The following is a 26457-nucleotide window of genomic DNA, read 5'->3' as shown; positions in this document are numbered from 1 at the left end:
CACGGGAACATGGCATCCTCCACTTTCATTCTTTTTCCTCCAAAGCATGTATCGCTACTGACATATTATCTATTGTTCATGCTGGTATTATCTGCACTCGAATTTCAGCAGTAAGAGTGAGGCAGGGATTTTGTTTATGGCTGTTGTCCTCAGTGTCTAGAACAGTGCCTGGCACACAACAGGCAGCCAGGACTATTATTGTTGCCTGAATAAAGTCTGAACTTCATCAGGTCAGGGGCGTGCATTTTTGGACCCCGGGACTCAGTTGGCAAGCAGTGGGCACTCAATATTTATTGAGACTGAGAGATGTCGGAAGCGCTGATGAACTGGGTGACTTCCTCATGGCCATCTAGCCTGAGGAGGGAAGAGCAAGTGGGCCATTTGGTTGCCGCTGGGGTCGCTGGGTAGTGCCTGCTTAATTCCATGCCAGGAAAGCAATGTTTAGAAGACTTTCTCCTGGTCTCCCCAGCGTGCAGGGCACAATCTATACTAATAATAGCCTAGGTCAGTGGTTGGCAAACTCATTAGTCAACAGTGCCAAATATCAACAGTACAACGACTGAAATTTCTTTTGAGAGCTGAAAACTGACTTCTGTACATGGGCCACGAAGTTTCAATCCCACACGTGGTATTCTGTGGAAGAGCCACACTCAAGGGGCCAAAGAGCTGCATGTGGCTCGCGAGGTTCTGTTTGCCGACCACTGGGTTAGGTGGCTGTCATGGCCTCATGCATCACACCCTAACGCAGTCACAAGATGGCCTTGTGCACAGCAGAGGCAGGGCCTGGTGGAGGAGGCAGGTAGTTGTGGTGATCAGGCCAGCAGGGTAGAGGGCAGTTGTGAGCCATCAGGTTGGCAGCGGAGGGTAGTTGGAGGCGATCAGGCTAGCAGGCAGAAGCAGTTAGCGGTAACCAGGCAGGCAGGCAAGCGGTTAGGAGCCCATCTTCTGGGATTGTGAGAGGGATGTCCAACTGGCAGCTGGACGTCCTCCGAAGGGTCCCAGATTGGAGAGGGTGCAGGCTGGGCTGAGGGACACCTGCCTTCCTCCCTCTCCACCCCCACCCCCCAAGGAATTTCGCGCACCGGGCCTCTAGTGTATCTATAATGTGTTTAACCTAGCATGTTATTGCAACTAGGACACAACTGCTGCAGTTGCTCAGAGGCAAACCGGGCATGCAGGTGCTCCCTGGCTCCTGGGAGAAGCAGGGGACCAACAGCACAAAGCGCGCCCTCCCAGCAGCCAAGGGCTTTCGGAAACGCAGGCTGGAGCGCTTTCGGCCTCTTCAGCACTTGGGCGAGGACCCTTTACCTCCCTTCTCAGGACCGGAAGTCCTCTCATGCCCACCTCTTCTCCTCTGGATGGGGGGGCTGGAATGATGGGAAGGAGGGGGCAGGGAAGCCCACTCCCCACTCCCTTCCCGGCCCCGAGGCCCCTTCCCCGCCCGCGGCCCGCGGGGCGCGCGGGAGCGGGGGGCGCGCAGGGGCTCCGCGCGGGGATGCGCGCGCGCGCCGGCCTCGCCTGCCTCGCCGGCTCCGGGGCGACGTGCTCCCTTTGTCAATGAGGCGCCGCTCGGAGCTGCAGTAGCGCCGTCCGCCCGGGAGCCGGACCGGAGCCAGAGGGCGCGGAGAGCGGGGCGGAGAGGCCGGCGGGCAGGAGGGTCCCCGGTGCGCCCGCGGCTGCTCCCGAAGCCTCGCCCCCCGAGCCCGTGGGAGCTGCCGGGGAGGGGGCCCCGGGCGGCGTCCGTCCCGCCCTCCCTGCCCGGCGCCCGGCCACCGCTCCGCGGGCACCCCCATGCGGCCCGGCCCCCGGCCCCGGAGCGGGTGAAGCCGCCGCCCGGCGCCCCCGCCCCCGGCGCCCGGGCCATGGCCGGAGATGCCCGCTGAGGACCGGGGCGCCGCAGGCTGGGCTCCCGGGCGCGGCGCGGAGCGAGGCGGCGGCGGCCTGGATGCGTGAAGCGGCCCCATGGCTCGGCTGGAGGCGAAGCCCCGGGGCCCGCGGGGAGCCGGGCGGGCGGCGAGGAGGCGCGGGGTCCGGCCCGGGGCGCGCGGGCTCGGGGCGGCCGGCGTGAGCGGCCCCGGGCGCGCGCGGGGTCCCCGGGCCGCCGCGTCCCTGGAGGCGCCGCCGCCGCTGCTGCTGGGACTCCTGCTGCTGGCGGCCCTGCCCGGGCGCTGCCCGGCCCACCCGGGTAAGCAGGGCGCCCCGCTGGGCGCTGGGGGGTTCGGGGAGGGCCGGGGAGGGAGAGGGCTGTGCGGCACCGGCACCAGCGCCGGGGGTTCCTCCGCCCTTGGCTGCGGCCGCGGCGGGCGCACCGGCGGGAACGCGTCTCCCGGGAAAGCGCCGCTGGGCGGGCGAGTGACAAGAGGTGCTTTCGGATCTCTTTTCTGGACAAGTTGCAGGTGCTTCCCTGGGTCCCACAGGCACGCTTCCTTTGGGTAAAGGCATGGTGTGGGTAGCACGCCTTCAAAGGGAAGTGTTTTTGTAGGACACATGCCCCGGTGGGCACGTCCACTGTATTGTGGGCTCCCTGGTATTGGGTGTCCACTTTGTTTTATTTTTTATTTTATTTTATTTTAAATATATTTTATTGATTTTTCACAGAGAGGAAGAGAGAGGGACAGAGAGTTAGAAACATCCATGAGAGAATCATCGATCAGCTGCCTCCCGCACACCCCCCACCGGGGATGTGCCCGCAACCAAGGCACATGCCCTTGGCCGGAATGGAACCCGGGACCCTTCAGTCCGCAGGCCGACGCTCTATCCACTGAGCCAAACCGGTTTTGGCTCCACTTTGTTTTAACTGCGTGAAATGGCCAGAGTTTAAGGCGGTTGCCATGGGGGCTTCCCGAACAGTTTCCCCGGCGTTGACAGGAGACGCCGTTTCTCCCGGGGACGGAGGTAGCTAAGACCATGGCTTGCATGCTGCAGGGGGATCCGGGCACGGATCAGGTGTACACGATCAGCTGTGCGCAGGAGGCCAGTTAACCGTCACGCTTGGCTCCCAGATTCCCAGGAATCCTCAGGGAATAGATACCTGTAATTCCTGGGAAGATTTTTGAGAAATCTGTTGTCACTATTCGGGGAGGATTATTCTGCTAATGTGCTTTGAAATATACACAAGAGAGGTCAGCAATTGTCTTTGGAAATAAGAATGATTACGACGGCACTTGTAAAGGGCAGGCTTTTGTTTGCGGTGAAATGGTTGGCTCTTGGTACATTCCGTTTATCATGGAATATAAGTCTCACTCCAGCTGATATGATCGTATAGTTTTGTGATTTTTAGCAAGGACTGATGAGGACTATTTACCACTCCCCCACCGTCCGCCGTGTACCCCTTCCCCCAAATTAGATTAGATTATGAAAGCCAAAATTATGATCTAAAAGGAACTCACACTTTTAGATAAGAGTGTTTCAGGTTAAAAATATTTCTTATCCTCAGCAGCTTAATTCAAAGCCCGTTTGGCTTTGCTTCATTACAAGAGATGTTCCTGACGTGAGGTGTCTGTGTGTGCAAGCCACTGACTGCCCAGAAATGTTCTGTTAGGATTAGGGTGGCTACAGAGTTTGGTCATTGCTGGCCGTGTGCCTGAGACCCGAGGAAAGCCCCTGGAGAATGTTGACTCTCGAATTATATGCTTTGAGCCGTTTTTCAGGGAGTGGATTTGGTGGCGTGGGTAAAAGGTGAGTCCTGAGTCAGACACCCGTAAATGACTTGGTGTTCATTGGCTCAGAACCGCCCTGAGCTCTGATTTAAAATGAATCGGATCCTTGAGAGTTTTGCAATCTACCAAGGTAGGAGGCGCTAACTGTGGGCTGTTGTCTGTTTGCGTGCAGATATTGTCCGCCCCTCTGTGATGTGTGACATTGGGATGTGTGCTTTGTTCCTCTTCGGCCTGAGGCCAGGTGATGCCCTCTTGTTGGGTTTGCATTTCTGATCTCCCTTCCGGCCTCTGGACACGGTCCTTCCGAACCCCGGTGACTGGACTTGGCTCTTCTCTCAGGCTGCTGGCCTCGGGGGACCTCCCGTCCGGAGCGTTCCGTTTTTGCTGGGGTGTCCTTTTTCCTTGTCCTCTCAGCACGGGGATCGCCAGGAAAGATGATGAAAGCGACAGTAAAAATCACTGACGTTGATGTTGTTCCCCAAGTCCTGGGTCCCCCCTCTCTCCCTGGGGTGACTTGTTGCTTCCTCCGCCCTTTTGGGGTGCCCTTTGGGCTGTCCCCCTGATGAGCGATTCCCGGTGCTCCAGCGCACCCGAGTGTGGGTCCAGATTCTGGGCTGTATGGGTTTCCAGCGTGTTCGCCACCAATTCAGTTCCACGACTTGTTGCCCCCCCCTTCCCCCTGCCTCTCCTCCAGCCTGCTTTCGTTTGTTCTCTGGTTTCCACCGGAGGCAGGGTGGCTGAGTCCTGGACCTAATGCAGGGGCCTCTTGTGAAGAAGCAGTGTCAGGAGGGAGGCAGGAGAAGAATGGATGACACGTCTCTGGGACCTTGGGCTTTCAGCCAGCGCCCGGTTTTGAAACACTAGTATTCCTGCGGGGGGCTGCGGGTAGGTGCTGCCACCCTCGGTGGAAAATGGTCGATGCTGAGCAGCATGAGAAGGCGGACCCGTGATGTTGAGATCCTGCTTGCAAGGGCTAGCTCGCTGCGGGCTTGTCCCTTGCATCCCTGCTGTTCCTTGATGTCTAAGCAAAGCTAAGCTAGACATTTACCTCTGCTGAGAAATGGTAAAGATACATGGCTTCTGGAAAATGTCATTGCAGCTGTTCAGAACTTTCGTGTCCTGCAGCCTGGCCCCACCTCCATCCGTTCCACCGCAAGCTCTTTGGCTTGAACGTTGCTGAGGCACCGGGCTTCCTTCTCTTTCCTTTTCTTGGAAGGAAAGACTGCTGCCTGGAGTATCCTCCCTCCGTGCTCGCCTGGCTCCCATCTCCCCAGAGCCCTCGCTGCCAGGCAGTCACTTCTGTTTCAGACGTGGGAGGGCGGTGTGGGAAAGGAGGTTCTGTATGGCAGCAAGCTCTGACACCCTCGGTTTTCCTCTGCCCGCTGGGGCTCCAGACACAAGAGTCAAGTTCAGAGTTGACCTCCTCATCTTCTTCACTGCCGGTCACCCATTCAGTGCATGTCAGTCAACATTGACTGCCTGCCCATTGGTGCAGGCCCGGTGCTCGTTCCTTTATGCGAAGGCCCTCGGGTTCCTGGTGTGTATACAACCGGGACAGTAAGTGCGCCAATCTGATTGGGTTGTGGTGAGGATTAAATGAATCGCTACATCTAAACTGTTTAAAAACAGCGCTTGGTACATAACAGATGCTCAGGGTGCGCTAGTGTTCTTCTCAAGTGGCAGAATCTGACCAAATGGGTATCGTGCCCCGGTGCTGTACTGGGGCAGGGGATCCAGAGGAGAGGAGGAATAGGGTAGTTTGTAGAAGCCCCTTCTGAAGAGGGTGAAAAGTGCCCCTGACTTCTGAGATGTGTGATCAGATCTAATAAAACGAGGGGAGGTGAATTCGGGAAGGGTGGGGGCTTTGGAGGATGAGGAGGTGTTTGGCCGATGATGGTCACATTTCAGGCAGAGGAAAAGGAAAGCGTTCTTTGTGACCAGAACACAGGCTGCTAAAGGGAGGGCCACTCTGGACCCTTTTACTGTCTTGGGCTTTCCCGAGCTCTCCTGTCAGGCACTTCCCCCTCCTGGTCCTCCCCTGAAGGGTCCTCTGCTTCTCCCACCACCTTGTAAGTTCTTGATGTATCTTTGTTTCCCTCTTGTCTGCTACAATAGCCAGCACAGAGTAGGCACTTCCTGCGTTCTCAGCTTTCTCTCATTCCTGTTCTCTCCGTTTGGCTGATTCTGTTAGATGTGAGAATGGTTATCTCATTTAAGTAACCCACAGTTTCGAAGGACTGCTTTCTTTGGGGGATATGTTTGCATTTTGAAAGAAGGATGTGTGGATACCAGGGGATCTCTAAGTTAGCACAGTACATGGGGGAGATAGTTTTGACTTCGGATGTCTTTCTTGCCCCTCTCTAGCCTTGCACACATCATCAGCAGGGAGTCTGTTTGAAACAGGTGCACAGCACATCTGTTCGTTCATTCGTTCGTTCGTTCATTCATTCATTCATTCATTCATTCATTCATCTTGAGTGCCTCGGCTTTCTGAGGTTACAATAATGAATGGAAACTAGCTCCCATTCTCGTGGGACTTAGGAACTTCACTGTGCATGTAAATCACATGTAAATCACGTGTAGATACTGATTCAGGCCCGAGGTTCTGCATTTCTGGCAACCATGGGGTGATGATGCCATGGTTCGTTGACCCCACTTTGAATAGCAAGTGACAACAAACAAATACATGTAGGTTGGATGGTGGTAAGAAGAACGTCTTACTACAATGAGTTCAAGGGAGAAAGGAAGAAGAGAACTTAAGAGACAGGGAAAACCAACAACAACCCACCTTACTTAAAGTCTTTTATCTACAAAGGAAAGCAGAGGAATAGGGGAGGTGGGTCAAGAGAGGGGTATGATGTGATATAATTACATTATGTTTATACTTTCTCACTTTTTAACATTAATGGTATACATAACGAGTGTTTATCTGGTTGGTATGGCTCAATGGTTGAGCGTCAACCCATGAACCAGGAGGTCATGTTTGATTCCCTGTCAGGGGGTGGATTGCAGGCTCGATCCTGAGTGGGGGGCATGTGGGAGATAGCAGATCAATGATTCTCTATCTTCATTGATGTTTCTATCCCTCCCTTCATCTCTCTGAAATCAATTATATATACATATATACATATATATATATATATTATTTTTTTAAAATGTTTGATTTGTTGTCCCCCCCCCCCCCGCCGATGTAGACAACACAGTAAAATATCCTTGCACTTTTTACTCTCAATATTAATTATTAGTGCTTTGAAATATTTGCCAGATGTCTCAAACTTTGCTTCTCTTTCCTTCCCCACCCCACATACCAAGTAAAGATTTTGGGAACAGAACACTGTATTTTTAATATTGACATCAAACAGAAGTCAAAATATCCCCTCCCTGCCCCACATCCTTCCTCAAAACCGGATACCACTGTAGAAATTTTGAGAAACTGAAATTGGGATGACGAACAGAATTTTTCAGCTTCCTTATCTCAAGTCTTAAATTACCAGAATATGATCTGAGAATATTCATAATGAATGTGCACCCTTCTGTTTCTCATTTTCATTAAATGTCAGGTCCTTATTGTGGTTTTCCTTCCTTCTTTTTCTCTTCTTCTTTTTTTTTTTTTTTAAAACAAACAACAACTCTACTCTTCTCTGGACACAAATGAATAGTTGGAATGACCTGAAGACATTTTCGTTGCTTGACAACCCATTACAGGGGGTTTCTAAACACACAGAGGGATGCATTATTCTAGGCCATGGGGTGACTGCCTTGGGACACCAGGTCCAAAGGAGCAGTTAGCAATCTGGGTGTTGTGAATGCCAGGTATTGTAGTTGGCGGGAAGTGGCAAAGGAGTCATATGCATCTGGCAGTATGTATCCATCACCTGGCATATACCAGGCCAACCTCTTCATTGGATCCTGGAGATCTCGGAGGACAAGCTGGGCTCAGCTCTTCCCGCAAACTGCCTATAGCCCAGGACAGGAACCCTTCCTCACTGGGCAGTGGCAGGTGGGTGACGCCCCTCTGTGAATCGGGTTGAGTGAGGGAATGTGGCAAGACAGAAGGTGCCTATCTTGGCTAAAGAGATGGTCTCCACTCACCTGCAGCCTGCCAGAGAATGGGGCTCTGGCCTAGCCTACAATCAGGGCCATCTTTTGCCTGCTCGCCAGTACCCAGTTCCACCCTGCCACCACCTCTCAGCTTGCCCCGGTTCCCCCATTCACCATGCTGCGATCGGAGCCTGCGCGGGGGTGGGAGTATGGGGGTAGTGGGAGAGGGGAGGGATGGGGGTTAGGGTGAGGGACTGAGAGGTAGTCAATGCACCTGATAGTGACTGGCTGAGTGGTTGTTCCAGTCGTTACACTTAAGGTCTCTGGCCTTCTATTTTATGGGATACTACACAGCATATGCAATAAAATGGCAAAGGCCCTGTTGGCTCCATTGCTTTTCCCTAGAATTGTGCTGTCAAGCAAGTATGATGAAATATTTGTATGAAATTATTTTTTCATACAAATATTTATATACACATCATTTGTTGTTGTTAATCCTTGCCCTCAGATATTTTTTTCCCATTGATTTTTAGAGAGTGGAAAGGGCGGAGGTGGGGGAAGAGAAGAGAAGAGAAGAGAAGGGAGAAGAGAGAAGAGAGAAGAGAGAAGAGAGAGAGAGAGAGAGAGAGAGAGAGAGAGAGAGAGAGAGAGAGGGAGAGAGGTATATCAATGTGAGAGAGACATGTCAATTGGTTGCCTCCCAAACATGCCCCTACCAGGGCCTGGGTTGAACTTGCAACCAAGGTACCTAAGTGCCCTTGACTGGGAATCAAACCCAAGACCCTTTTGTGTGTAACCAGTGCTCTACCACTGAGCAACACCAGCAAGGGCTATACATATGTTCATTTAGTCTTTTTTTTTTTTTTAAAAAGAATTAAAAGGTACAATATTTAGTACCCTGCTTTTTTCACTCAAAACTGTGTCATGGCCCTCTTTCTGTGCTAAGTGCATTTGTCATAAGAGAACCTGAACTTCTCTCTGAAACATAAAAAAGCCTTTCTGATACAAGAAGACTGTTTGAAAACCACCGATCAAATTCAAACCTTCGGAGTTAAAATATCTCCTTAAGGCCATTTCTCCTCTTTTTTTTCTACAGCTGGGCTTCTTTCCCCTAGAAATACTCCTTCAGATGTTTAAGTAAAATCATGGACCCTGTTAGACCCCAGCCAGGATGGGGATAAACAGTGTGTTTAAACTAATGTAGACGTAAATAAGGTCAAGTGGCTGCCTCGAGCTGTTAACTCAAGGTCACTGCAGCACCTGCCACATGTCCACTCAGGCGAGACTGCCTCATGCGTCCTAACCACGAGAAGGGATTTATGTACGTTAAAATATTTTCTTAGACTTAAATCTCCTCATGTCAGAAACACAAAGTGGCTTTGGTATTTATGCAGTGACAGGAAATAGAAAAGTCTCAAATTTCTAACTTTACTCTTTTGATGTGAAATATGGAAGTAAGTATCAGAATGAAACCGGGACTCCCAGACCTACCCCTCTGCCTCCAACCTTGCTAATGAATGCTGCTTTTCGGCCACTTGACTTTCTAGTTGCCAAAGGTCAAAGAGAGAACCAAGGATAGCTGAAGAGAGCTCTGAAGTCTGAGAAGAAAATGCATTGAAATTAATAGCACAGCTTATAAATCCTTGCTGGAAAGAGCTGAGCAAAAATATCTCTAAACCTACAGATGTCATTATCAGATAATGAGTCTTTGTTTTGAACGATAGGAGGATCTGGATTCTGAGCATTATTTTGAATATAATTAAACTGGCTAGAAGTATGTTTAAAAAATCAGCAGTGTAGAGCTGTCTTTGGCAGTCTCCCGTTATCTTAACTAGAGGCCTGTTGCACGAAGATTTGTGCAAATAGGCCTTCCTTTCCCTGGCTGCTGGCACCAGTTTTCCTTCGGCATCTGGGACCCAGGCTTTCACTCTGTCCGAAGAGGAGAAGCAAAGCCTCTTCAGCCTTTAGTCTTCAGTCGTCTTTTTTTTTTTTTTTTTTTTTTTTTTTAATATATTTTATTGATTTTTACAGAGAGGAAGAGAGAGGGATAGAGAGCTAGAAACATCGATGAGAGAGAAACATCGATCAGCTGCCTCCTGCACACCCTCTACTGGGGATGTGCCTGCAACCAACGTACAAGCCCTTGACCGGAATCGAACCTGGGACCCTTCAGCCCACAGACCGATGCTCTACCACTAAGCCAAACCGGTTTCGGCTAGTCTTCAGTCGTCTTTAACCTTCAGTCTTCAGTCTTCAGTCTTCAGCCTTAGCTCAGTACCTGTATATGCAAATTAACCTGCTATCTTTGTTGGGTTGATTTGCATACCCACTCCTGATTGGCTGGTGGGTGTCATGGAGGTTTAGTCAATTTACATATTTCTCTTGTATTAGTGTAGGTAACATTAGAGGTGAACACACAAATCAACCTGGTTAATCTTAAACGAAATTTTTTTTTTTTTAAGGGGATGGAGAATTTCTTGTCTCTAGTCCAACAATAAAGATAACATGTGAGTGGGAGGGAGAGAAACATGGATCTGAGTGAGACATAGATTGGTTGCCTCCTACACTCAGGGCCAGATATTTGAAGCTACACCCCAGGTGCGTGCCCTTGACCAGGAATTGAACCTACAACCCTTGGGTCCACAGTCTAATGCTCTAACCACTGAGAAAAACCGGCCAGGGCAGTAGAGCAGTTTTAAATGAGGTGGGGTGGATAGGGCAAGCTCTCCCGAATTTGTCTCCTCCCTCATAGTAACACAGAACAGGTTCCTGTGCTGGTAAGCTGGCTCTGAAACACAGTGCAGCCTGATTTATAATGTTGGCCAATTTCCATGGAATACCTACTCCCAACCATGGCCAATTTCAAGCTACCAGGTGACCACGGAGTGGGGAAGAGATGCGCCTGGTGGCTCAGCACCAATATGATCCTGCCTATCTACAGATTGGTTGCAAGACAGCTGACGCAGCTAGTGCAGGATGTCTTCACGGAGTTTGAAGTTTAGGTTTAATAGGCCAATCAATTAGGCCAGTTAATAATTAGCCGAGAGGGAATAAGATTTCAAGGAAGAGAGGGTGGAGGTTAGGCAATCACAGCCTAGGGTACCTTGAGGTATGTCGTCCCAAGTGTGCGATCTAGTAGGCACCAAGAGATGCTTTATAAAACATTGCAATTTCCTTTGCCTATAAGGTCTCCCTTGTGATATGTGATTAACCCTTTCACCAGTTTTAAGATGCCGGACTTCATTTTCTGGAGGGGCCTGGGTTCCATCTTACAAACCTAGTTAGAGATGCGATGCCCTTTCAGTTGACTATACACTATTTGTCTTGATTGGAGGCTGTTACTTATGACCACAAGGCCGCTCTCAGTTCCTGTAATAACACTAAAAGCCACGATAGTCTTGGGACGACCACCTCTGCCAGCCCATCAGACTCTTCACAAGTCTCAAGGCCCATCTGGTTGGTTCTTTTCCCTTGCACATCTGGGAAGGGGCCAGGGCATCTTGGCTTTGGTGTATTACAATTCTGTTGATGTTCCCCATCTTCTGCCTGATAGGACTATGTCGCTAGCTGGGGCCAGCCTTCATGAAGGGTGACGTTGGCCCCTGGGAGACCGAGCGAGGGAGCATTGATGGGGTAGCTCTCTCCTTAGACATGGAGATTCAGATGTCCTACTGATAGAGGATCAGTGTCTTTTCCTATAAAAATAGCACAGTTAATTTCTTCTTTTAATTTCCCTGGGGATGTAGCAAGAGAAAAATTTTGCCAGATTCTTCTCTTACGTTTCATTGGAGATTTGTCCTAGTTTGTGGATATGTTGACTTCTGAATAAGAGGACTAACATTTATGAAACAGCTACTGTGGTGTCAGTCACTGGATTAAGAGTTCAGGGATCACAACTCAGAGGAATGACCTCTGTCTACAGATGTGTTTTCAAAAATTAGACACTTGTCAAACAGGAATAAAAATTGTTGAAAAGTCAGGAGCTTTTCCTTTTTTAATATATTTTTTATTGATTTCAGAGAGGAAGGGAGAGGGAGAAAGAGATAGAAACATCAATGATGAGCGAGAATCATTGATCGGCTGCCTCCTGCCCACTGCCGGGGCATGTGCCCTTGACCAGAATTGAACCCTGGACCCTTCAGTCCGCAGGCTGACGCTCAATCCATGGAGCCAAACCAACTAGGGCAGGAACTTTTCCATAAAAATCAGGATTTCCAGATTGTTCCAAAAACATTCAGACGGTTGACCACATCGGTCCACTTCAGTCATGTATTGACTTCCAAGTCTGCTGTGCTTGTCTGCATCCAGCAGATCGGAGGGGAAAAGGTCCAAAAGGACTACGCCTCAGTCTGGCCACCTTCCGTGGTTTAATGTGGCTCCGTCACTTGGCCACACCCACCTGGGAAATGTGGAGGAGAACAGGTTTGGAGAACAGCCAGCTGGTATCTGACACAATTCACTTACTTTTACCATTGTGACCCCTTTAGGTGTTTGAGGTTGCAACCCCTGATTTAACAAGCAACAGGTCTTGGAGATAAGGAAACCTGGGTTCAAATCATTGTAATGTCATTTCCAGCGGGACAGGGACCAAATCTGTTTTTGGTTACTGCTGTATACTCAGTGCCTGGCACACAGTAGGTCTTCCACAAGTCTTTGTTGGTTATATGAATGAATCCTCGTGTGCCCCAGGCAACCATAAAAGCTACCGTTTACTTAGTGCTTGTTATATACTTACTTCTTTCAGTATAGTGATTTTCAACCAGTGTGTTCCTTCAGCTCCAGTTAGTGTTTATAATAACCTAAGATTTTTGGGGGTATGAGGGGAGAAAGAGGGAAGAGAACACTTCTCTATTCTAATTTTTTTTTTGGCTTATAGTCATAAAGCCAAAGAACAGCTTTTAGAAAATAACTCAAATGTCATTACCTTTTCAGGATTTTATACTCATTAAACCCAAGAGTTACAGAAGATGCAGTTTTTGTCTTCTGTTAGTTTTTTTTGTTTGGGTGAGATAAAATTCTCACAAGTCACTAAGCTTACCTGGTGGTTGAGACTCCAGGTGGCGAGCTGACCATCTGGTGAAATGGACATCACCTCCTACAAACGGCATCTCCCATAGTGGCGTGCCATCCAGAGGGTCATCGTCTGAATCCCCCTGGCTCTGCCCACTGCCCACTGGCCATCTGTTCTCCCCGACCCCGCGGTTTATTTTGGCTCTGCAAGGTGATGGATGAGATCTCTTCTGAGTCACCTGTGCCTACCTTGGTCTTATTATTATTAAAAAAAAAAAAAAAATCTCTTCTTGCTAAAACTGGTTTGGCTCAATGGATAGAGCGTCGGCTTGGGGACTGAAGGGTCCCGGGTTCGATTCCGGTCAAGGGCATGTACCTTGGTTGCGGGCATATCCCCAGTAGGGGGTGTGCAAGAGGCAGCTGATCGATGACTCTCTTTCATCGATGTTTCTCTCTTATCTCTTTCCCTTCCTCTCTGTAAAAAATCAATAAAATATATTTTTTAAAAAAATCTCTTCTTAAACCTTGGAGATGGTTCCAGATTGTACTCTCTCAGTTTTGCGAATTCAGAAAGACAACGATGAAGAAGGAAGAAGGGTGTGGCCATGTTTGGGTTACGGTCTGTGACACTCCTGCTCCTCTTTGTGGCTCATCTGCCCATGGGCTCAGCTTTTTGGCTCATAGCATCACAAAGCCAACCCTTGCTGGAGAGAGCTGACCTTACTCATGCTGAGAGGAGAGTGACTTTTGATTCCTCACTAGTCAGTTGCTTATCTTAAGCCATCACAAAGAAGGACATATATAGTATGCAAATTAGGCTAGGACGCCATAATGGGTCATGATCAGACAGGAGGAGGTTGTGCTTGCAGTTGAGGCCTGGAGCGGAGATGGAGACAGAGATGGGGGCTAGCAAGCTGGCTCGTGCTGGCTCCCTGGAGCCAGAGCGGACATGGACAAGGACAGAGGGGCCAGCCTGCAGCCTCTGTGGCTGAGTGCAGGCCTGGAGAGGAGATGGTGGGCCCACCAGCATAGAAGCAGCGCGGCTCCTGGCGGCACGCTGCGGTTCCCGCCAGCTCCTGCAGAAGCAGTGGGTGGCCTACTGCATGAGATGGGCTACTAGTATTTAATAATATGCTATGAATTTAGTATTAACAGGAAATTAATTTCTATTATTTTGACAATAATGTCATATATTATAATGGTTGTTTTGACAGTCTTATTAGTTTTTGGCCTTTCAGGTACAGCAAGTCTCTCTTTTTAAAAAAAAAAAAAATATTTTATTGATTTTGTACAGAGAGGAAGGGAAAGAGATAGAGAGTTAGAAACATCGATGAGAGAGAGTCATCGATCAGCTGCCTCTTGCACACCCCCTACTGGGGATATGCCCGCAACCAAGGTACATGTCCTTGACCGGAATCGAACCTGGGACCTTTCAGTCCCCAAGCCGACGCTCTATCCACTGAGCCAAACCGGTTTCGGCTCAAGTACAGCAAGTTTTTAAGAGTCAGCGATACTTCCAAATATGTAGAAGTCAACCAATCAAATATCTACTGAACATCCTCGATGAGTTAAGGGAAGTCTGTGCTGGGTGAGGTTTCCAAAGGGGTACCTATGGTTCTTTTAAGGCAAATACACAAGGACATGATTGCATGAAAATAGCTAATTGAATATGGATGGTGAAACATCGAGGTGCAAAATAAGTGGGACAGAGAATAAATGTTAAAAGAACTTATCTCATTTTTATTCCTCATGGACTGGACTGTCGAATTCAGTATCTCCCTTACCCTGGATTACAGTCGGAATGGACTGGTGTGTCTCTGATGCTAAGAACCTGCCACACCCTGAATTGATTTCATGGCCCACTAATGATCCATACTTAGAAACTCACTGCCATTGGGATGTGTGCCTATAAGTCTTTACAATTTTATGTTTAAATTCTCTTGTATTTTTCTGGGAGAAGAGAATTTCCTTAGTATTCAGGGGCCCGATGAAAACAGATTTCATAAACACTGATTTAGATAGTCTGTGTTCATTGAGAGGTAACGTCACCAGTGTCACGCACCTGAGCATGGAAATTAGTGACAGTTATTTTGAATGTGGGCCCTTCGTGTCAGCTCTCCGACATGCCTGCACTGTTTGTTGTTAAATGAAGTTAATATTTGCAGACTCTCAGGGAGGGTGAAATGGATCCTTTAAATCTCTTGCACACATGGGAAGGTGAAAAGCTGGGTGAGGCACCATAAACACAATTTACTTGGTGAAGGAAGTTTAATAAAACCTTCATTTAACGTCAGAGAAAATAACAGCCCAGAAAATTATTTTCCTTTTGGTTTATATCAAGTCATTTGTTTCAACAATTGCCCTTAGGGATAGGAATGAAGAAGAAAGTGGTGAACCGAATAATAGTCTTGCCTTCATGCGCCTTTCAGTCCAGAAAAGAAGAATGAGGAATGAGAATAGAGGATCACCCAACCATTGCTATAGGTAGAATAAATATCATAAATGCATTGATGCCGAAATGTGTAATAGGGAAACTTAAATTAGGTTCGTGGAAGGAGTGGGTAGGAAGATAACAGAAAGACATGACAAGATAGCCAAAATGATTTAGAACTATAATATTCATTTTCCCCCCCACAAAATTATTAAGCAGTGGTTTTGAGTAACAGAGAATTCAAAGGAAACTGCCATAAACAAGTTCCTGATTAAATACCCTCTGGTAATGTCTTTCCTGGTATCCTCCTATATCTTACATGCTCGGTTTGGTAAAGAACCAAAGGGTACTTAGGACTAGTGTCTGCTCCATGTTCTAGAAGAGGTAGGCTCTGTGTCAGTAGGCTACTGACCTGGCTTGCTGTGGGGGGCGTTGATGGTTTCTCCAAGTAGGAAGATTTATTAGTACCAGTGTGTACCATTTTCTTGGGTCAGTGGTTGGCAAACCGCGGCTCGTGAGCCACATGCGGCTCTTTGGCCCCTTGAGTGTGGCTCTTCCACAAAATACCACGTGCCGGCGCGCACGTACAGTGCGAAGGAGACTTCGTGGCCCATGCGCAGAAGTCGGTTTTCGGCTCTCAAAAAAGAAATTTCAATCGTTGTACTGTTGATATTTGGCTCTGTGGACTAATGAGTTTGCCGACCACTGCCTTGGGTGATCTTGGCAATCGGAGGAAAACAAGCTCATTACTATACCAGTCAGAGAGGGGAAAAGTGATCAGTACGATCCTCTTTCACTTCTGTAACACAGTTACGGTTTTATTAGAATTTGTGTGGCTGTGGAGAGGGGGTATAAGAAAACCACGTTACTACCCTCACCCCTGGCACCCAGAGAAGAGGGAAAAATAGAACCCGGAGTCCCAGGACCTCAACACACTCGCCGTTCCCGTTTCGGTTAGTAACCGAGTGTTGCTTTAATTTGCTGGGTTTTTTTCAGAATGACTGGGAGGGGAGGGGGCTCCTCTGAACTCCCACTGATGCTTCACACGTGCACAGGCCATATGGCCACACGATGTAACATGTGCAGAGGAGGGGCGGCTGCGGACCCATGGGCTTTCCATTTGGTGTCTCTGTTTGCAAGTGATCTTTGATCCAAATCCCATGACCTCGCATATCTCACAGACAGGTGGACGCAGATAGGGGGGCTGGAGCACAAGCTCACCCTTGCTGATTGCCGTGTCGTAATCTGGCAGAGAGCAAAGCCCCTCCGAAACCTGAAATTCCAGGAAGCCTGAAATCCGAGAGGCTCTCCATCTTGCATGCTTCTTTCTTTCTTTTCTTTTTAAAAATATATTTTACTGATTTTTTACAGAGAGGAAGGGAGAGGGATAGAAAGTTAGAAATATCAATGAGAGAGAAACATCCATCAGCTGCCTCCTGCACACCTTTTACTGGGGATGTGCCCGCAACCAAGGTACATGCCTTTAACTGGCATCGAACCTGGGACCCTTCAGTCTGCAGGCGGATGCTCCACCAACTGAGCCAAACCAGAAAGGGCTGCATGCTTCTCTCTTACGGCCCTCACCCCATGTTGCACTGAAGGGATTACCTCTCATGGAATCTTCACAAACCTAACTGAAAAGGACCAGGGTCCTTTCCAGGAAGAAGTTACTCTGCTGCAACTTTTTTCTGATTCTCATTCATTCATTCATTCATTCATTCATGTTTGTAACGAGCAGAGTCTCCTAAGACCATCGGAACACACAGATATTTACATTACGATTCATAACAGTAGCAAAATTACAGTTAGGAAGCAGCAACAAAAATAATTTTATGGTTGGGGGTCACCACAACATGAGGAGCTGTATTAAAGGGTCGTGGCATTAGGAAGGTTGAGAACCACTGCTCTAGGGACTCTGGATCCTTGTTCTTCACACATCCATCTAAGTTCAGTCCTTTTTCTTGATTTCTCCAAACAATCCACCTGAACTCAGCATTCCCAAGTACACCGCAGACTTTATTTTTTAATTTCTTTACATTAATTACCAGAACTTTAATCTTATACCTAGAAGTTTGTAACTTTTGACCACCTTTACCCATTTTGCCACTCCCCACCCACACCAGCTAGAATGGCTATCATCAAAAAGATAAGAGAGAAGTGTTTGGCCATTGGCAACCACCAATCTGTTCTTTTTTTCTATGGGTTTAGTTTCTTTAAGATTCTAGATATTATTGAGATGATTCAGTGTTTGGTTTTCTCTGTCTTGCTTATTTCAGTTAGCGTGATGTCCTCAAGGTTTGTTCATGTTGTTGAAAATGGCAAGCTTTCCTTCGTTTTGTGGCTGAATGATATTCCACTGTACATGTACACCACGTCTTACCTGTTCATTCATTGATGGACACTTAGGTTGTTTCCATGTCTTGGCTATTGTGAATAATGCAGCAGTAAACATGGGGCGTGCAGATATCTCTTTGAGAGAGTTATTTTGTTTCCTTTGGTTATTTGCCCAGAAGTGGAAATGCTGGATCATTTGCTAGTTCTATTTTTAACCTTTTGAGGCACATGAATACTGTTTTCCATAGTGACTATACCAATTTACATTCCCACCAACAGTGCACAAGGGTTCCCTTTTCTCCACATCCTCGCCAACACTTACCTCTTGTCTTTTTGGATAATAGCCATTCTAGCTGGGGTGAAATCACATCTCATTGTGGTTTGGATTCGTATCTCTTTGATGATTAGTGATGTCAAGCATCTTTCATGTACCTGTTGGCCGTTTGTATGTCTTCTTTAGAAAAATGTCTATTCAGTTTCTCTTCCCCTTGTTTTAAAAATAATTTTTTTGTGGGTGTTTTGCTATTGAGTTGTATGCATGTATACTAGTGTATTTTGGATATTAGCCCTTTATTAGATATGTGATTTGCAAATATTTTCTCCCTTTCTGTAGGTTGCCTTTTCATTTTGTCGCTGGGCAGAAGTTTTTAGCATGACATAATCCCACTGGTTTGCTTTTGCTTTTGTTAGCTTTGCTAAGAAGACATTCATGATGGTTGGGGAGTCCGAAGGATTTACGCTACAGCAAGGGAAATGACTTTAAAAAGTTCATGCTGTGCCCTTGTTCTGAAAGTTCATCAGCCAACTCTAAAAAACCCTTAGTCTGTCTTTTCTCTTTTATCCTCAGTGCCCAAACTCCTCATTGGTTTTCAGTCAGAGCTGTTGAGCTTATTCTCAATGATCCCTGCCTGTCGGGTCTCACCTTCTAAGCCCAAGAAGCTCATCATTTCTCCCTTCCTAAACAAGATAGTTCTCTTCTTAAGAGCTGTTTAGATAATAGAAATTTTACTCAGTTAATTATGTACTTTTTTGAGGAAAGAAAAACCACACAACCCAATGAATTCTACTCTTTAAGGAACAGGTACTTGCTTTATACAAAAAAGAAAGATTTGAGAGTCTCTTGCAGTATGTTCTTCTCCAAAACATGTAATAACTGAGCTAATATGCTCTGGAGCTAGGAGGGATGCAATTTTAACCAATAACTGGTCTGGAGGGCAACGGGGAGAGAACTAAATTCTGAGCTGGAAGTTTACCAGCTGTTAGAATCGGATTCGGGCCAGTCACTTGCCTCTGTTTCTCCATCTGCAAAAATGGGTTTCTAATGTCTTCCAAAGCTAAATGTACATGTACATTTTAGAGCTTCCTAAAGCTTTAGGAAAGCTTTTACACACAGATAGATACCTTATGTAAGCAAGTTTTTTGTTTGTTTGTTTGTTTTTTCATCTCTGCATTCCATCTCTACAAGTCACAGCTTTTCTTCTGTTAACGAGTTGGTTGCCTCACCTCAGCTGCCCTAGAGATTAGGCAGGTGTCCTGTCCTTAAACTGGATTCTGAAAAAGGCCAAAAGCTGCTATTGTGGGAAACCTTTTTCTCCTTTAAAACAACATAATAGAGGTTAGATAAACTGTGACTGATGATGGGGGGTAGGAGAGGGATGGGTGTTGAGGGGCTGGGATCATAGCATCTGCATTCATTTGTGTTTTTTTGGGGGGGGGGGAGGAGTTTGTGTATCTCGGAAAGAATCTCAAAACTGTGCCTCCCTCACTGACACCAAATCGTGTGAACGCCAACACCAGCGGAACCTTAGACTTTGAAAGGCCCCGGTGTACTAAAGGATTGGTTTGATGGCTTTGCAGAATCCTCTGTCAGAGGTCAGGAGGGGGTGACTCCTAACTGAATGTTCTCTGAAGGGCTGTTTGTAGGAAGTAGATTGGATGACATTTACGGTCCTGACAGTTTCCACCGAGTTCTCGTTTTTTTTCTTGATGATTTTCCTGGAGATGGAAGGAGGCAGCATTTTTTTTCTAAGATAGTTCCCTCCTTGGCGCTTCACTGACATTATTTATTTATTTATTTATTTATTTATAAAATATATTTTATTGATTTTACACAGAGAGGAATTGAGAGGGACAGAGAGTTAGAAACGTTGATGAGAGAGAAACACCGACCAGCTGCCTCTTGCACACCCCCCACTGGGGATGTGCCTGCAACCAAGGTACATGCCCTTGACCGGAATCGAACCTGGGACCTTTCAGTCCGCAGGCCGATGCTCTATCCACTGAGCCAAACCGGTCCCAGCTTGACATTTTTGTTAATCCACTAATTTCATTAAGGGAAGAGGCTCTCATGTCACCCTCTTTGAATGGTGACTGTTCCCAGAGTCAAGAAAGTGAAAGAAAATCAATACAGATCAGTTGCTAAATCCCGGCATTCTGCTTGCTTTTCCCTTTTTGTTCTCCTTATTTATTCTCCTTCTTTGGGAAACACCCTTTTGGTTGATCATTATCATAATCCTCTCTCTCAATTTTAAATGAAAAGCCCCAAAGCTAGCTTTTCTAGTGTGCTCTCACATCTTTTCTTTTTCTCCCAGGTACTTTTATTTCCTGAGTGGTTTTCTCTAAGCCCCCAGGGCATTTTGGGATGAGATTGGGAAGAAAAGCTCAATACAGGATAAAGTTACCTAACACCCATCTCGGAGTAGGAAAGAGGCTTAAAACAGCCAGGAAAAAGCCCAAGGGAGTCTGGGCTAGAGGGGGCCACAAAGGATATTTTGTCTTTTCTCATGCACCTCTGTGTGTTATTGCTGCCTTTCTGTCTTTTATTTCTCTCTGTCCGTGGCCCTCTGCTGTGTTTTTACGTCTGTCTCTCCGATCCTTCTTCACAGAACTGTGGAATTTATAATAGATTTACAGCGTGGACCATGGGAGTCACTAAGACCAGTCCCCTCATTTCTTGGAAAAGGAAGCTAAGGCTTAGAGAAGTTACCATGAAAGGAGGCAATGGGTTGTAGCAATGGGTTCACAAGCTTTGGAAATGCAAAGGAGTGGGCTTAGATTCTGGTTTAGCCATTTACTAGCGGGGTGCACTTGGACAAGTCGTTCAGCTGCATTGCTGATGTATATACTGCATCTGTAAACGGGGGCAGCAATGCATTCCTTCTGGAATTGTTTCGATGGTTAAATGAGAGAATGAATTTCACATTCCTAGGCAGTGAAACCAAACAGGTAAGGCTATAATATCAGGTTATGGGATTGTTATTAAAAAATAAATTAAATTAGGCTTATGAAAAACACACTATATTGACTTTATACTTCTCATTCCACCTCTAGCAACCTAAGACCAGCATTTGGGGACATCTGGTCTACCCCAGCAGGCTGCACTATCCCATTCCTTCTCTAGAAGTCTAAGAAGGAATGGGATAGACCTCTAGAGAACAGTAATGATGATCACCAGTGAGTTAGAGAGAGTGCCTGGATTAGTTCTGGTTGCAAGTTTCTTACTGTAACGGACACGGTTAACCATCTTGATTCTGAAACACCTGCCTCTGCATCTCGTGCTCTGCTTGCTGAGGTTTTCAATCTTTATGGCTTCTGATGTTGAAGTTGGCTTTTCAGTTTATGGTCTCGTCTCACCCCTCAAAATTAATATTGCATTTTTACATTCTACTGGGCTCCCTGTGGGCCCATGCGTGGAATATGGATGGGTGTATGAGTAGGTAGCATTTGAGTTTGTCCCTGAAGTAGATGTAGGCGTGAGTCTGTGAAGAAGTAGAAGGGAGTTCTGAGAAAGGGGAGCAGCAGGAGTAAAACTAGAAGCCAGAACTTAGGGGAATAGTGAATTGTTTGCCAGGCCGGGAGGAAGACCGTTCGAAGAAGGCAGGACTAGCTCACTCTATGAAAGATGTAAAGTAGGCGAAATGAGGAAAAGTGATTGCACTTGGCTACACAAGATTCCTTCCTGGGCTTCAGAAAGGCTACTTCAGTGGAGTGGAGAGGGCACAAGCCAAGTTCTCTTGGGCTACAAATACTAGTAGAATAAGGAATGGGATAGCCCAGCCTGCTGGGGTAGACCAGATGTCCCAAATGCTGGTCTTAGGTTGTCAGAGGTGAAATGAGAAGTACAGTCAAGATAGTGTGTTTTTCACAAGCCTAATTTTATTTATTTTTAATAATCATCCCATAACCTGAGATTATAGCCTTACTTGTTTGGTTTTAAAATGTCCTTTCTTTTATGAAATGATGATGGTCCTCAAACCTGACTGCACATTAGAACATTTGGGAGCTTTTAGAGTAGTGTCCTGGCTCCACCTCAGGCAACTGATCAGAGTCCTGGGGGGGCCTGGTACTGAGGTGAGGTCCATGCTCCCCAGAGGATTCTCTGGTGCAGCCAGGGTTGTGAACCTCTCTGCTAATGGGTGGTGGCATTTTTGTGGTAGTAGTTGTTTTGTTTTAATCTTTAAATGTCTTTACTTAAAAACATTATTTTATTTATTAATTTGTTAATAATCACCTGAGGATATTTTTTTCCATTGTTTTTTTTAGAGAGAGTGGCAGGGAAGGAGGGGAGTGAGTGAGTGATAGATAGATAGATAAACATCAATGTGAGAGAGACACATTGATTGGTTGTCTGGTTGACTCCTGCATGTGCCCGGATGGTCCAGGGATGTGCCCTTGACCTGGAATTGAACCTGAGACCCTTCTGACTACTGAACAACACTGGCTAGGGCTTTACTTGACAACATTAAAAACTGTAAACTCTTGGCTCATTGCCCAACCTCATTTGCTTTATTTTGTTTTCATTTTTACTTACATTTAATTTTCATTCTATTGATTTGTGAAATTCAATAATTCAATAAATTCAAGTGCAGGTAACTTTTTTTTCAACGACAAAGGAGAGTTTGTTATATTTTTCTTTTAAAGAGGAGGTCTTCTAATGCTTTTGAGCGGCATTCAGTGTATCACCATTTTCCGGAACATTGCATTTGTATGAAGTAAGGCGAAGCTCTCACACAAAGGTTGGGTATCACTGCAGCTTACTGAGAAATCAAGGTGGAGGCAGAGGTTTGATGGCTGTAATGCCCACAGGACCTCCTCCTCCATTTGAGTCCCATTGTTTGTGGGGGGAGAGGGTTCGTTTTGGGTCACACCATGCCTTCTATTCTAGCTGTGTCTAGGACATCTTGCTCTATCTAGTCTCTTCTGACCTTGAAGGTGAAACACCTTTTTCTTTACAATTGCAGGTCTGAAACGTGGTGTCACTCTCATTCCTGCTTTGTGGTGCTTCAGTTATTTTAATGTTGAAGGGTCAGAGTAGGAAACATCTTAAATGCAGAGCATTTAATTTCCATTAAAGTTGAAGGTTTCCAAGCCCGTGTGGGAGCCAGTAAAAACGATGATGTTTAAATCAGCTAATGTCCTATTTCTTACATGAATATTTTATGTGAACTGCACAGGAAGAAAAGTCTGTGTGTTTATCCAGCATTATGTCCAGTGGGTATTGTCTTCTTGGGTTATTGTATGAATAACTCCTATTATTTATATCCAGACTGTGAAAAGAATTACATGTATTGTTCTTGGAGCTTGTTTTGCAGACTCAGTAGACTGGCTGAATTTGCAAATATAGGCATTCCCTGAATTGCTAACATCCTTGCAGGCTTGCTATAAATAAGACCGTGTGGGCTGGACTCTGCTAGGAAAGCAGCTAGGTTCTACCTAGTGGGGCAGGAAGTGGTGTTTCTGGGTGCGGCCTTGCTTTAGTATTGGTACTGGAGTACTTAGTGTCGGAGAGTAAGGAGTGCCTTAGCAGATCTCCACTTAGCCAGCTGCTGCATTGTCAATGTGGCCATTAGCTCTGTGACGGATGGCATGGCAGGCAGATCACTGTGATTAGGAAGTTGATACCTTCTCCCACCAGGCGAGGATCAAGGTTAAATGACTTGCCCGAGCTAGGAAGGGACAGTGATAGGATTTGAACCCTGGTAGTCTGATTCTAGTTATAGGCTTCACTGGTACACTGCATTACCAGGGTCATCCACAATCCTGGCATACCCTAAGGCTTTCCGAGAGGGAATATGCAGATTTTCCATAGTGGACTCAGGGGAACATGAATCTCAGGAGCTTCCCCACGTAAAAGCATTGCATTTTCAGGTGGCTTAGGGAAATGCTGTACTGGAAACCCCCTTCCTAAAGATGAATATTCACCGTCACTTTTTAGAGCAGGCATGTTAAACTTGCTGCCGGCAGGCCGAATGCCTCATTATTTACGAACTTTTAAAAATTTATTTTAAAAAATTATTTTTATTGATTTCAGAGAGGAAGAGAGAGAGAGAGAGAAACATCAATAATGAGAGAAAATAATTGATAGGCTGCCTCCTGCACACTCCCACAGGGGATCGAGCCCGCAACCTAGGCATGTACTCTTGCCCGGAATCAGGCCTGCGACTTGTCAGTCCGAGGGCCGACACTCTATCCACTGAGCCAAACCAGCTAGGGCCGCAAGTTTGACATGCTTGTTCTACAGCTTGACAAGTTTGGTGGCAAAGAAACCAATTTTGCTTTGTTAACCCTAGAATCTTCCAAGCTTATATGAACATGGAATCCTTTTATCAAGAATACCTTTTAACATTCTGCAGAGGGAGTGGTCTCCAGAACATGACCTGGCTTTAGCATAATTAATTCTAGGAGAAGATATGTTTCCTTAACAATGTGTGCAGGTAGGATTGTTATGTTGTCATTTATCATAATAGGTAACTACTGGAAACTTCTTAAGACTTTAGTCCAGGGATGGGGAACGTCCAGCCCACAGGCCGTAGAAGGCCCGTGAAACCATTTGGTCTGGCCCTGCCAAGGCGTTAGTGGTCAGTTAAATGTTTGACCAATTATAGCAGGCTAATTTTTAAGTTGATAATTGTGTATGGCCTGCAAATGATGTTATAAATATCCAAAATGGCATAAAAAAGTGTTCTCCACCCCTGCTTTAGTCTTTTTACTTTATATTCTAGTACAATCTATATGATTGAGTATCTTCACTTATTTATTGGACTAGTGGCCCAGTGCACGAAATTCGTGCATGGGGGGTGGGAGCGGTGGTGTCCCTCAGCCGGGCCTGCACTGGCTCCAATCTGGGACCCCTCAGGGGATGCCTTACTGTTGGAGGATGTCCCTGTGGGATCGGGCCTAAATCGGCAGTTGGACATCCCTCTCACAGTCTGGGACTGCTGGCTCCTAACCACTCACCTGCCTGCCTGCCCAATCACTCCTAACCACTCTGCCTACTGGCCTGCTCACCCTCAACTGCCCCCCATACTGTCCTGATCACCCCCAACTGCCCTCCCTGGCCCGCCTGATGGCCCTCATCTGCCCTCCCCAGCCAGAGACCCATTTGTGGCTGAGCTCAGAACGCTTGCCCACTCTCCAGAAGCCCTCCACAGCCGGGGTGGAACGCTTGCCTCGTGGCTGCAGTGATGAATCAAGCATTCTGCCAGGCCACTCATGCTGCAGTGGCTGCCCTCCTGGGACTGGGGTACTCCAGCGGGGCTGAGAGGACTGCATGCTGCCATCTTGTGGCTATGGGTGCTGCCATCTTTGTGATGGAGTGATGGTCAATTTGCATATTACCTCTTTATTAGATAGATTAAATTTTAACCTATCCTAATTTAACAGGCCAGGAACATTTTCAGGCACTGGGAAAACAAAGAACATGACAATTATGAAAAATCATAAAAGTATATAATGAAACAGTTCACCCAAACAAACTGCTGGTGTGGACTTCTGCACCGCACCAAGGTCCAGATGCCCCGTTCATCATTGCTGGGCTGTCTTTTGAGCCTGCCTTGCTGTAGAGGGTGAGAGTTCGTGCATTTGCCTAAGTGCCTCTTGTTAGCGTGTTTACATTAGGAAAAGAAAAGCAGAGCAGGTACCTGACAAAGAATGTGTGTGTGAGGACTTGTAAATCTCTGGGATCTGGGTGTTTCTGGAAATGGAATACTTGAAATGCCCTGGAAAGCTCTGAGATAGCTATTGGCAAAGCATCTGTGACATTATCATTTCTTAACCCAGCAAATCTACTACCTAGTATTTTTATTAATTGCTCCTTGCAATTAGCACACAAGCCAAGAAGTCTATTAAAATTGTAAGTGGGAGTTACGAAGACCATCATTATAAATGGGTTCTGCAGCATCCTTGAGTGACTTCAGAATCACACCAACATGAAGCTACGTGCAGTCTGGATTTAGCATGAAGTATATTTTATGGTGTGGCAATTTACAAAATGGATAGCCCATGTATGATTAGGAAATCTTGTGAAAGGGCTTTTAAAAAATTACGGTAAAGGATGAATAACATAAAATTTACCACCATAACTCCTTTTCAGGGGACAGTTCTGTAGTGTTAAGTGTATTCACCATGTTGTGAAACAGGTCTCCTAAGTTTTTTCATCTTGCAAATTTTAAACTCTGTACCCACGAAACAGCTTCCCTTCCCCTCTCCTACCAGCCCCTGGTCACAGCTATTCTACTAGCTGTCTATGAGCTTAAATACTTTGAATACCTCATATAAGTGGACTCCTACACTACTTGTCTTTTTGTGTCTGATTGGTTTCACTTAGCAAAACATCCTCAAGGTTCATCCACGTTGAAGTATGTGACAAGATTTCCTTCCTTGTAAAGTCTGAATAATATTCCACCGTATGTGTACACCATTTTTTAAAATCCATTCATAAGTCGATGGATGTCTGGGTTTCTTCTCTTGGTTATTGTAAAAATTGAAAGAGACTTTAAAAAATGATGCATAATTTCTATCATAGGCTAGTCATATAGTTCACTTAACAGCCCTTCTACTGACGGATTTATAGGCGACTTCTGCTGTCCCCTACCACAAACATCTGATGAATGTCTTTCCCATAAATAATTGCTTATGTCTCTGATTACTTCCTTAGAATAAATTCCTGGAACAGAATTACTGGATCAGAAGGAGTGGCCATGT

General features: G+C 46.5%; 1 protein-coding gene across 5 annotated transcripts in view; it reads left to right on the top strand.

Moving 5' to 3' along the window:
• The first annotated feature begins 1480 nt into the window (after window positions 1–1480).
• KIAA1549L (KIAA1549 like) overlaps window positions 1481–26457 on the top strand; it is a 190293-nt gene continuing 165316 nt past the window's right edge. Inside the window, exon 1 of one of the 5 annotated variants that reach the window (XM_084894514.1) lies at window positions 1481–2185. In XM_084894514.1, coding sequence (XP_084750640.1) covers window positions 1963–2185 — 223 coding nt within the window. In that variant the 5' untranslated portion in view covers window positions 1481–1962. Of the gene's footprint in view, window positions 2186–3674; window positions 3790–26457 lie in introns of those variants that run through there. The other 4 variants (XM_084894513.1, XM_084894517.1, XM_084894516.1 and 1 more) reach the window with 4 other exon arrangements.

The sequence above is a fragment of the Pipistrellus hanaki genome, assembly GCF_964339955.1.
Source record: "Pipistrellus hanaki genome assembly, chromosome: 9".
Classification (NCBI taxonomy): Eukaryota; Metazoa; Chordata; class Mammalia; order Chiroptera; family Vespertilionidae; genus Pipistrellus; species Pipistrellus hanaki.
This window is presented reverse-complemented; position numbering and strand designations above follow the sequence as displayed.